Source organism: Glycine soja, chromosome 16 (genome assembly GCF_004193775.1).
Source record: "Glycine soja cultivar W05 chromosome 16, ASM419377v2, whole genome shotgun sequence".
Lineage (NCBI taxonomy): Eukaryota > Viridiplantae > Streptophyta > Magnoliopsida > Fabales > Fabaceae > Glycine > Glycine soja.
The window spans coordinates 4175952-4187886 of record NC_041017.1 but is presented as its reverse complement, the minus strand read 5'-3'; the positions used below and the strand labels follow the sequence as shown (position 1 = coordinate 4187886).

The window sequence follows — 11935 nt, the reverse complement described above, 5'->3', positions numbered from 1 at the left end:
ATATAATTAGTATAAGAATAAAAAAATAAAAAAAGTGTAATTTCATAAAATTTCAAAAAGAATGTAATTCACTCTATTTTTTTTATAAAAAAAAATACTCATGCAGCCTGAAATTTGAGACTATCTGGAAACAAATTTGCTATTCTCACGGACAAGATCGTTTCAAACTTATCAACTTGCTATTTTACATGCCATCTGTCATTCATTCCGGCATTCATCATGAAAACAAGTTCAATGTTGATAATCCCCGAAAAATGACACTGAAAGCAATACAGAAGAAAAAGCAAAATTTGCTAGTCCATTGGAGCTGAAATACCATAGATAGAGAAACTGGGGATGGCAATATGCTTTGTAACTTGCAAGAAATAACCAGGAAACTAAACAACCGGCAAGCCAGCAAGGTGCTGCTGATACCACAATCCAATCAAAATTCACATCACAAACTAATCATCGAAGCATCAAGAAAGTATAATTCAGTTCATTGAATAAGGCACGAAAATATTATAAATTTTTTGGTAACATTTTTTATTTGAAAAACTAATAACCAAAGCACCATGTTGTCATGAAGAGACCTATTTAACCCAATCATTTGAGAGGTCAATTCCAAACCCTGCCAACAGCTTCTCTCTCTCTCTCTCTCTCCCACCTTATATTGCCTTGCCACATTTCTTACTTCTCAGTCTTTTGTGGGAATTGAGTTCATTCAAGTTAGTCTCTTCTTCTTTTCTTTCCTTTGAATTGAAATCTTTTCCATTGCCAGCAATAGCCGGAAACATTATCTTTTGGTTCATTATTTTTCTTAAGAAAAAGTCAATCTCATGTGCACAACGATGTCTTATTATTATTATTTTTTTTTATAAAAAAGTATATTATCTTTTTGAACCTGCTGGCTGCTGATTCCTTTCTTTGATTTTCTGTCACAAAATAAGTTACCTTTTTTTTTTATTTCTTCACTTAACCACGTTACCTACCAGTCTCTGTGCCGCCTCTCTGACCACTTGGGATCATAACAAAATGGTATTGTTATTATCATTTTTAGTTGTTGACCCTAACAAAAAGTCCTTCACCCCAAAAAAAAGTGGAGTGCAAATTTTTTCCAATGAAGACTATGACTAGTTGCATTTTGGAAGAAAAGACAACTTTTACGTATTTATTTTTGTTTTATTATAGTCATATGATTTTGACCATCATTTTCTTATAATTATTATAATTAAGATTTTTAGTTTTCCGATTCCCACCCCACTTAGGTTAGAAAATGAGAATAATATCAACAGTTTTTTTTAAAGTGATCACAATAACAATGCTGTATTAAAAAAATATGAAATATTTATCAATTTTATTAATAATTAATATTTATTAGAAATATGTTTCCTTCTAACCAAGTTGATTTTTTGTGAAAATATCTAGTTGAATTGACTAAATATGATACGTAGCTTGTTGTAAATTTTTAACACCTCTTGAATTCTCTAGTATAAAAAAAATTCCATTTATGCATAAAAAACACTTAAATTCCATGTCCCAAAAATAAAAATATATTATTATTTTTCTATTATGCGTCTGTTCAGGATTTGTTTTATTAATTAAAATTTTTATATACATGTTTACAACTATGTCAAGATGATTCCTCTGTCCCATAACTCAGTCTCTGTTCACCTGGGTGGAGTACCCTGTGACCCTCTTCACCCAATTGCGTTCGATCCCACTCTGAACAAGCCTTGTTCTTCCACCTCTCTGTTTTGGAACTGCAAGAGGAGAAGGAAGAGGAAAAACTCCATTATCATGGCCTCTAATCTCAGGACCAACAATTTCCTGCGCCATGTGGAATCAATGAAGCTTCTTCCATCAGGTGCTGGCCACATTTCGCACCTGAACGCTGTGATACTTGGTGAATCTCTCGCCACTGAAGAGGATGATTTCGTTCTTCCAAGTGAGGACTTTGCTGGCCAAGCCAATGTTCAGTCCCCAGAACAGGTTTCAGAGTATTTACATTGATCGGTGTTGAAGTTTTGAATTTGATCGCAGCTTCATGAATGCTTTCTGGGGTTCGATGATTTTGACTTGTTAACATATATGAAGAAAAAAATTGTTTTTTTCTTTCTGGGTTCCAGTCTTTGTACGAGATTCTGTAATTCTTTTTTTTTTAATCTTTTAGTGATGTGTGTGTATGATTTGTGATCTATCAGTATCTGAAGATGTATAAGAGATCGATTGAGGACCCTGCTGGATTCTGGTCTGAGATTGCCTCAGAGTTCTATTGGAAACAGAGATGGGGTGACAAAGTGTGTGATGAAAATTTTGATGTAAGGAAAGGGAATATAAAGATTGAGGTAATTGATTTGTTTTCACTGTCCCATTTGGATCTCGCTTTTTTATTTTTGTTTTCCTTCTGATAGTGTTTGTTCAGAGACTGAGTGTGGTTGACCTTGTGTGTCTGTGTTCATTTGTTGTTGCATTGCTTTAGTGGTTCAAGGGTGGCATCACCAACATCTGTTATAATTGCTTGGATAGAAATGTTGAAGCTGGACTTGGTGACAAGGTCGCCGTTTACTGGGAAGGCAATGAGCCTGGTTTGGATGGTACTTTGACATACACTCAGCTTCTCCAGCAAGTTTGCCAGGTTAGTTTCTGACTTTCCTCTCTGTCTGCATGCAATATAAAGTGGATATTCAATATGAAGTTTCTCAAGTTTGGGTGCACTAATATGTTTTGTTTTTCTCGCGCGTGAAAACACAATGGAGATTGGCAGGATGATTGAATTTTTTTCTTGTTTCAGCTTGCAAACTACCTTAAAGATATTGGCGTGAAGAAGGGAGATGCTGTAATTATTTATTTGCCCATGCTTATGGAGCTTCCCATCGCAATGCTTGCCTGTGCCCGGATTGGTGCTGTTCATTCGGTATCACTCAAGAACCTAAAATTATTTTCCTTGCCACCATTTCTTGTTTAGTCATGTCAAAATTGCTTGATATATTTCACTTGCCTTTTGAGTTAACACTGTTAGTTTTTTCTTTTTTCTTTTTTTTTTTGTTTAGGTTGTATTTGCTGGTTTTTCTGCAGAAGCTCTTTCCCAGAGAATCATTGATTGTAAACCAAAAGTTGTAATTACTTGCAATGCTGTTAAAAGGGGCTCTAAGCCTATCTATCTGAAAGATATTGTTGATGCTGCAATCAATGATTCATCCCAAAATGGGGTTTCTATAGGTGGGAATACCATTGATTTGTCTAAAGTTTGAGTGATATAATCTCTTCAATAAATATTGTGCAATTATGGTTTGCTGATTAAAAGTCAAACATAAGTGCATACATACACAAACACTGAGAGGGAGACAGAGAGATCAATATATCAACTATCATGTACCACTACAAAGTTTATGATAGGTGACAAAACTGGAGCTTACTAGCATGTAGATACTAGATAGGTCAAACCCTTCAAATAAAATGAGTACTGTATCTTGACTTTTCTTTTGGGTAAAGTATGTTTTTGGTTCCTTTAAATTCGGTTTTAGTCCTCTAAATTTTTGTTCTATATTTGTTCCCCTTAGTTGGAAATACTCCATTTTTGGTCCTTAAAGTGTATTTTCTGGTGGTTTATAGCAGCCTTTAAATGTTAATTATGACCACTTTAAGGACCAAAAATGAAGTATTTCCAAATTAGAGGGACGAAAATACAAAAAACTTTTGGAGAACTAAAACCGAATTTGACAAACTTTAGAGGGACCAAAAACATACTTTACCCAGTTTTTTTTTTTGTTTGTTAGTAACCTTCATAACCTTGAGGGTGTTGTTCATGTCTCTTGCATTTTTCTTATATTTTGTGAGATATTAAGTATGTGACATAGGAGCAAGTCCCATATCAGCTAGGCGTGAGACACAAATAATAATTAAAGTAGATGCTCTCCCCTCTTAGCAGCCTGGGTTTTTGGAGTAGGCTTTCCTCTACATCATTAAGTTTGTTGGATAGTTTGAGAATGCCATAAGAGGAAAATCTAGCACTCATAAATCAGTGACAATTTGTAATTTCTTTTACAATCATTAATCCAAACTGACTTCAGTAATATTGATATTGACTAATAGAGTAGACTCAGATGTTATAAAACTTCTCCATTGATGGTTGTGGATGAGATCCTAAGGTCTGAAATTGCTTAGGTATATGAGAAAAAAGGGTAATAGGAAAGAGTAAAAGGGTCAGCACATTGGATCAGGTCCAGGGAGGAGAGATGGAAGGCGCATGAACAACAGGGAGGAAAGGTATATACATAGGAAGTTAGGAGTGGAGAGAGGGGGTAGGGATTTTTGGTTAGAACTTGGGAGAGTCTGAGCCTCTCAAATTGCCTAGGGATTTTCTTCTTTATTGTATGCAACTCTCTAAACACAGGATCTGAATTCATTTGGTTCAGATCCATTATCAATACAAAAACAGTTAACTCACCTTTTCCTGCACATTTATGTCTGGTACCTATTAGTGTTGTCGTCCCCATTTGACCTGTTTTACTCTGTAACAGACATTTACAACTGAACTGAGCAATAGAATTACCTTTAGTGTTTGTGAAGATGTACATGCTACATCTAATTTAATGTCTAATTTATTGTGTTCCCTTTATTATCTTCTCTGATATATTTATTTTGTTTCTTTTCCCTGTCTTAACAGATAAATGCCTAGTTTATGAAAACCCATTAGCAATGAAGAGGGTAGATACCAAATGGAAGGAAGGGCGTGATATATGGTGGCAGGTTGGTATATAAAAGTTTTCACCCCATTGCATTTAATATATAATCTCACATGGTTAAGCTAAGTGTAGAATCATGAATTCTATTTATTTTCTGTACTCTGCAAAATGTTTACGTGCCATGAATAAGAATTAGTTACATAATTGTTTCAGTCTGAATTTCTTCAGTTATTTGAAACAGATTTTGTTTGTGTCTGATGATAAATAAGGTTTGCTGTGAATCTTGAATCTGTCTAGTGGTGCTAAATATGTTTATAATGTTCATGGTTACCTATAATTATGATAAAATTCTACACTTCTTTAAACCTTTTTTTGCTATCATGTTACTCTTTTTGTAGGATGTCATTCATCAATATCCAACTACTTGTCCAGTGGAGTGGGTTGATGCAGAGGATCCACTTTTTCTACTCTATACAAGTGGGAGTACAGGAAAACCAAAGGTATCTGTGTGCTGTTACTGCTGTACTTTGATTGATGTTTCCTTTTTCTTCCTTTCTTTATTTGAGGCTGCTGCTTTTCTAATATAAATGTTCCTAAAAGGGTGTCCTCCATACAACTGGTGGTTACATGGTGTACACTGCAACAACATTCAAGTATGCATTTGACTACAAGCCGCATGACATCTACTGGTATGCTTGAAAGTTTATCTTCTATCTTTTTTATCTTTGACATGTTCTTGATGAAAATTGGTTCACTATTATTTAACTTTTTTATACCCTGATTACTTACAGGTGTACTGCTGATTGTGGTTGGATTACTGGGCACAGCTATGTCACTTATGGACCCATGCTCAATGGTGCATCTGTCATCGTGTATGAAGGGGTAATAAATTTGAACTTGAAACATTGTGATCATCATTTATATGCATAATGCATGGAAGAGCTAGTGAAAATGAATCCAATTGACATGTTATTAGTGGAACCAAAAAGACAAATTCAACCATAAGTTCATATTTCTAGTTTTCTACAATTTAGTGATTCTAAAAGCTGATTTGACCATGTGAGAAGAAGAATGATTTGAGATTTTTTTTTTGAGCTCATAGAATATTTACTGAGCAGCCAAAAAAAAAATTAACTGCTAAAATGCTTTTTAAAGTGATATACTTCATGTATTAATAGTTGATGGAAAGAAGTTTAAGGCCCTCATTAAGAAGAGGTCAATTATTAATTGCCTGATCAGTTGGTTGCCTAGGCAGTGGTTACATACATGGTTATTTTGATTCCCTCATACTGAGCTTTAGAGATACACAAATTGTCTCGGCTACATATTTTAACAAAAGTTTATGTACGTGGTTTATAAATAAAGGTACCTTGATTTCCAGCAACATCATAATATTGGTTCATTGAGTTCATAGATAGAAAATTATGAGAGTCAAGGAATTGCTAAGAAATACTTTACTTCAAATCTGATATCAAGATGAATGCAGGCTCCTAATTATCCTGATGCTGGGAGATGTTGGGACATTGTTGACAAATATAAGGTGACAATATTCTACACTGCTCCTACATTGGTGCGGTCCCTCATGCGTGATGGTGACACGGTAAGATACATCTATAACATGTTTTAGTATCTCTATGAAAAATCGTTTGACTTTGAATAAATGCTTCTGTGTACACACACAAGCCAGCATGCCTCATCTCCTTTGGCTTTCATCTGGTCATTAATCATATCACAAATTAGTCTCAGTTTGAAGATTGGAGAATTTAATATTGCTCCAATTTTCAAAGAAGTGAACTCTTATTATATTGAGAACATATTGTTTACACTGTCTCCTATACAAATCTTATAGAACAAAAACAAAATGAAAACAGTATGATATTTTTTTGTTATTCATGAAAACAGGAAATGAAAACAAAAAATGTTTTCTCAAACCAAATAGGCCATTAATTATTCGGATAATTTATTATAAATCTTTAACCAAAAGAAGCTTAAATGCATCCTCATGTAAAATTGATAATATCTTTGCACATCATATAGGAATATAACTTGTACTCTATATTGACATTTTGAATAAAGTTCCAACAGGAATATCTGAACGTAGTGATAGAGCAAGGGAACTTTCTGATGCAAGATTGTAGAGTTCCATTTATTCTTAATTTAATTATTGTTCATTCAAATCATTGTAATTCGTGCAGTTTGTTACTCGCTACTCAAGGAAATCTTTACGAGTCCTAGGAAGTGTAGGCGAGCCCATAAATCCAAGTGCATGGAGGTGGTTTTACAATGTAGTTGGAGATTCAAGGTGCCCTATCTCTGACACTTGGTGGCAAACAGAAACGGGTGGCTTCATGGTATTGTAGCTTCCAATGATTATCTGTATTAAATTTGGTTTGGTTCTAGTGGCTAGAACTGAACATGTTAGATAGCTTCATTCCATTAGTCACATTTAATCTGTTGTGTACCACATGTGCACAGCTCAAGTGGTAATGGAGTGTTTGTTTTGTATAGTAGTCTTAGGCTCAATCTCCTCACCATATACACACACATATGAGAGAGAGAGAAGCTTATCATGTTTGTGCATTTCTGTCTTTGGTTCAATTTTTTTTTTTTGCTTGCAGATAACTCCACTACCAGGTGCTTGGCCCCAGAAACCTGGTTCTGCAACTCTCCCTTTCTTTGGAGTTCAGGTTTTTATGCCGACCTTATATGTTCATTTTATAATTTAATATAAATTTGTTTTTACCTCTATGTCACTATTTCACTTTGCCTTCATCACTGACTAATTAATTTGTAATTGTAGCCAGTCATTGTGGATGAGAAAGGTGTTGAAATAGAAGGAGAGTGCAATGGATATTTGTGTGTGAAGAAATCATGGCCCGGGGCATTCAGAACTCTGTATGGTGATCATGAAAGATATGAAACAACATATTTCAAGCCATTTTCCGGATACTATTTCAGTGGTGATGGTTGCAGCAGGTTAGTATTTTACTAACATTAGATGCTCATACATAATGATCTTTGTATTTTAGTTTAACCTTAGGGAATTACATTTCTGTAGTTTTACCTAAAACAGGAAACACCAGAACATGAAACAGTGTGGGATAATTATAATATACTCATTCAACTTTGTTTTAGGGATAAAGATGGATACCATTGGCTCACTGGAAGAGTTGATGATGTTATCAATGTTAGGTATTCTTTAAATTTCTAATGCTCTTTTTGATAATTCCTTGATCTTATAATTTCTTGCTTTATACTTTATATATCTAAGCATTTAAACATGAATGTGTTCCATGCAGTTCTATTCTATTTGATGTTCAAGTCTGATATAGTTCCTGTTATATGCAGTGGGCATCGAATTGGCACAGCAGAAGTGGAATCAGCTTTAGTTTCACATCCGCAATGTGCAGAGGCTGCTGTGGTTGGTGTGGAGCATGAGGTATGACTGTATACTATTCTCTCTACGTGAGAATCATAAGTATGTTGTTATTGTATGAAAGAAATTAAGTACAGTTTCTGTATAGCATCGCTAAATGATTGCTGCCTGTATTTGGATCAACTACCATTACTAGCATCGCAAAATGATTGCTACCTGTATCTGAATCAACTACCATTACTACTGTAGGTCAAAGGACAGGGCATCTATGCATTTGTTACAGTTGTGGATGGTGTTCCTTACAGTGAAGAACTGCGGAAGGACCTTGTACTCACAGTTCGAAAGCAGGTCTGTACTTCAAACTTCAAAGCCAACAACAAGGAACTACTGTGCCTTGATAAACTCTCAGGATGATTACTTTGTTGATCTATTTTTATTTTGTTTCCTAACTTTATTTATAAATTAATTTTCATGTTCTTTTCTTTAACATTTCAGATAGGAGCCTTTGCAGCGCCTGACAAAATTCATTGGGCACCTGGCCTTCCAAAAACAAGGAGTGGAAAGATAATGCGAAGAATTCTGAGAAAAATTGCTTCCCGGCAGCTGGATGAACTTGGAGATACAAGTACCCTTTCAGATCCAAATGTGGTCAATCAACTTATAGAACTTGCAGATTCTTGAAGCCCCAAACTTTGTATTATTATAGGTATGAGAAATGCTAGTAACATACTCTAGCATACTTTTTTTAACACACTTTTCATTATTAGTTAAAGTTTATTGGAAATTGCAATAATTTATGGATCATCACTACTTATTTAATGATCCGTATTCGTGATCTTGTAGTTTCTTATAAATTTTAATCAATAGTAGAGAGTGAATAAGAAAGAGTATGTTAGAGAAAGTGTTGTTAGTATTCCTTGTAAAGGTATATTAGCCCATGAGAAACGAGGACAAATTTTGCCTTGTGTATCTGTAATTTTTATGGGAATCTTAGTTCATGTGATAAATAATAAATCAATCTTCCATCTCTTCTTAAAAGTATATTAACCAATGAGAAGTGACAGGGCAAATTTTGCCTTGTACATCTGTATTTTTATGGAATCTTAGTGCATGTGATGAATAATAAATAAATCATCCATATCTCTTATTATTGTCTTCTCTCTATTTCTTTTTCACAGTTCCAACATGCAATTTTTTTTTCTCTTGCCACAAACTTACTATGCATTATTTTTTTCTTGGTAAGAAAAAATTATTAGTGAGATCACGAGGTATACAAGAAGCCTTGTTTTCCAAACTATGCCAATATTTTATTAGTGGGATGAGATCACATGGTATACAGTTACCAAGAAGTGATGTTTTCCAAGCTATGCCAATATTTTATTAGTGAAATAAGATCACCTATAGTTTACCAGGAAGTCTTGTTATCCAAGTTATGCCATTATTTTATTTTTCCTTTGCAGTGTGTGATTTGCAAATTGCAACATACAATAGTGCCTTTGCCCCTATCTAAACATAAAGAAAAAAAAGGTAGATTTAAGTTAGTCTCTTGAAAAATTATATACTCAAATCTCTCTGTTAATAGAGCTCTGTTTAATTTAGCGGAAGTGTCTGTGCAATTTAAGCATTACATGGCCCTTGAATTTTTTTTTTCTCAAAATAAAAGCACCTTAAAACTTTTACTGTGCAAAGTGTTTTTCAAAAACCTTTTTTCCCACAAGAGAATACAATTTGATCCCTCTAAGATTTTTCAATCGAATTTGGTTCCTAACGGACTATTTGTTTCAAAGGAGGGGAGGGGAGAGATTTTAATGAAGGGATGGAAAGGGGAAGGAATTTTGATTAGACCTTATGCTTGGATGAGAGGAAGGAAAGAGGAATTTTAACGAAGAAAAGGAAAAGTAATCATTTTCTTATTTGGTTCACAAGGGAGTGAAAGAGTTTTAAAAATTTATTTATTTTTGTATTCTTGTAATTTTTTATTGGCTTGAATAACCTTTTAGTCCATGTAAAATAGGAGTTTTTATTTTAGTTCTTTAAATAATTTTTTTATTGTAATCCCTATAATTTATTTATTTTTGTTTTAGTTCTGTTGTTTAGTAATAACATTAATGTAACATTGTAGTATGTAATTTTTTTGTAAGTTGTTTTTAAATTCTCATATGATTAAGACCGTTTGATTATGTTAGACTAGTTGATGAGGATTTAAAAATACAGTTTATCAAAATTTGTTAAAATTTTGCATATCTCAACAATTTGTAAAAATATGCAACAAAAATACATTTCCATTATGCATCATGAAAATTCTTGTTTAGAAATACAATAAAAATATGTTTCAATTATGTATTTTGTCAAGATACATAGATGAAACATATTATCATGTGTATCTAGACATATTTTGTCTAGGTACACAATGAAAAAATATTTTTTTGTATGTTTTGACAAAATTTTTATCGAGATATGCAATGAAAATAGATTCTATTAAGGTATCTTTCTAAAAAATAAGTGAAAAGTTTGGACGAACTTAGCAAAATCTGAGTGGGAATAGGAAAGCCTCACAAATCGATGTCTAGAACTGGATTCAGAACCAGCGTACAGGCCCAAACCGATAAACTGCTTGCAGACCGGACCGTTGTATTCAAACTGGTTTCTATACTTTCGCCGTGACCTAAGAGCATAAACAACTTGTCCACGGAGCTAATAATGCATGCTTATATATTGTACGTGCTTTATTTACATGAATGTTAAGAATGAGATATTGAAGTAGGTTGATCTCTCATCTTTCTGTAATAATGCACACTAAATATTGTATGTTTGATCATTTCCGTCCAATTAAATCTGATGTTGCTTGGATTATGAATTATAATGATTTTTGTTTATGAATAGTAACGGTTTTTTAATCGTTACTAGATTTATTTGTTAAATAAAAGGATTCTAGTTCTGCGTTTTCATGACTGACATTTGACTGTACCCAACGATTCAACCGAAGATCAAAGTTCTTTGGAGTTTTTGCTTTGGTTACGGTTCTACTTGGACAATTACGTATGACTTCACTTCGATAATCACTCCGGAAGACGTGTTGGAGTCGTTGATGAACGACGGCACAGTTGATGCCCTCAGATTGAAGATCATCAACCAGCTCAAAGCCAATGTATGTAGTTTCTTCCCTCCCTTTTCAATTTCTTTGTTAATTGAGTTTCATATTTCATTTTCTAAGTTACTAATAGCATCTTTATATATTTAATTTTCTTCACTTTGCTTTGACCATTACTCTGATCGGTTTGTGGTGTTTTGATGTTTTCTTTTGCAGGAGGAATTGAAAAATACTACTATAAAGATGACCGAGCAGAATAAGATTTTGAACACCCCTGCGGCTGAGAAACAGACCAAAAGAGACGAGAGCTCTTTGAGGCGCTTAGGCAAGAACTACTCACTCTGCTAAAAAATGTAAGAGAAAAAAAAAATTTCTTGATCTCAAATATAATTTTTTTAAACTAACTTTATGTTATTTAATGCTCTATCTTATCTCTACAATATCCTTCATTTGATTGAGATGTTAGTTTCAGTGACTTTTTCTTTTCTTTGATATTATGAATTAAGTTGGAAAAAAAAATATGTTTTAATTAAAATCAATACAATTAAATGTGATTATCTAGTTAATATGTCATGTTTTTTTTTTATATTTAAGATCAAAAGGTGTATGCATTTTGTTCTAGGATAAAATAAACAAGAGAACAAAAAAATTGTAAACTTCGATTCTTCATCCGAAAACAAATTATCACATGCTACACCACAATATAGTACTCGAGAGAATAACAATCATCAAGCAGGTGATGAAAATAATATCATCACACAATGTAGATGCCACCGCCCTTAAGACATTGAAACATTCATA

The 11935-nt window shown here is 33.5% G+C and overlaps 1 protein-coding gene across 1 annotated transcript; it reads left to right on the top strand.

Annotated features, from left to right (window-relative positions):
- The first annotated feature begins 602 nt into the window (after nucleotides 1-602).
- Nucleotides 603-9190, top strand: LOC114390595 (acetyl-coenzyme A synthetase, chloroplastic/glyoxysomal-like). The gene is made up of 18 exons (XM_028351391.1): nucleotides 603-707; nucleotides 1618-1971; nucleotides 2184-2327; nucleotides 2462-2617; nucleotides 2774-2896; nucleotides 3033-3201; nucleotides 4649-4731; nucleotides 5066-5167; nucleotides 5268-5356; nucleotides 5459-5549; nucleotides 6154-6267; nucleotides 6863-7018; nucleotides 7286-7354; nucleotides 7468-7643; nucleotides 7803-7859; nucleotides 8016-8106; nucleotides 8293-8391; nucleotides 8539-9190. Exons 2-18 carry the CDS (start codon nucleotides 1618-1620, stop codon nucleotides 8722-8724), a joined length of 2259 nt encoding a protein of 752 aa, XP_028207192.1. The 5' UTR covers nucleotides 603-707; the 3' UTR covers nucleotides 8725-9190.
- The last annotated feature ends 2745 nt before the right edge of the window (nucleotides 9191-11935 follow it).

What these genes read in the sequence shown, in the direction of transcription:
- LOC114390595 (XM_028351391.1), top strand. Translation starts at nt 1,618, where the DNA reads ATGATTCCTCTGTCCCATAACTCAGTCTCTGTTCACCTGGGTGGAGTA. An exon ending in ATGTTCAGTCCCCAGAACAG is followed by an intron (nt 1,972 to 2,183) that starts GTTTCAGAGTAT and finishes GTGATCTATCAG; the next exon opens with TATCTGAAGATGTATAAGAG. An exon ending in CCAAAATGGGGTTTCTATAG is followed by an intron (nt 3,202 to 4,648) that starts GTGGGAATACCA and finishes CTGTCTTAACAG; the next exon opens with ATAAATGCCTAGTTTATGAA.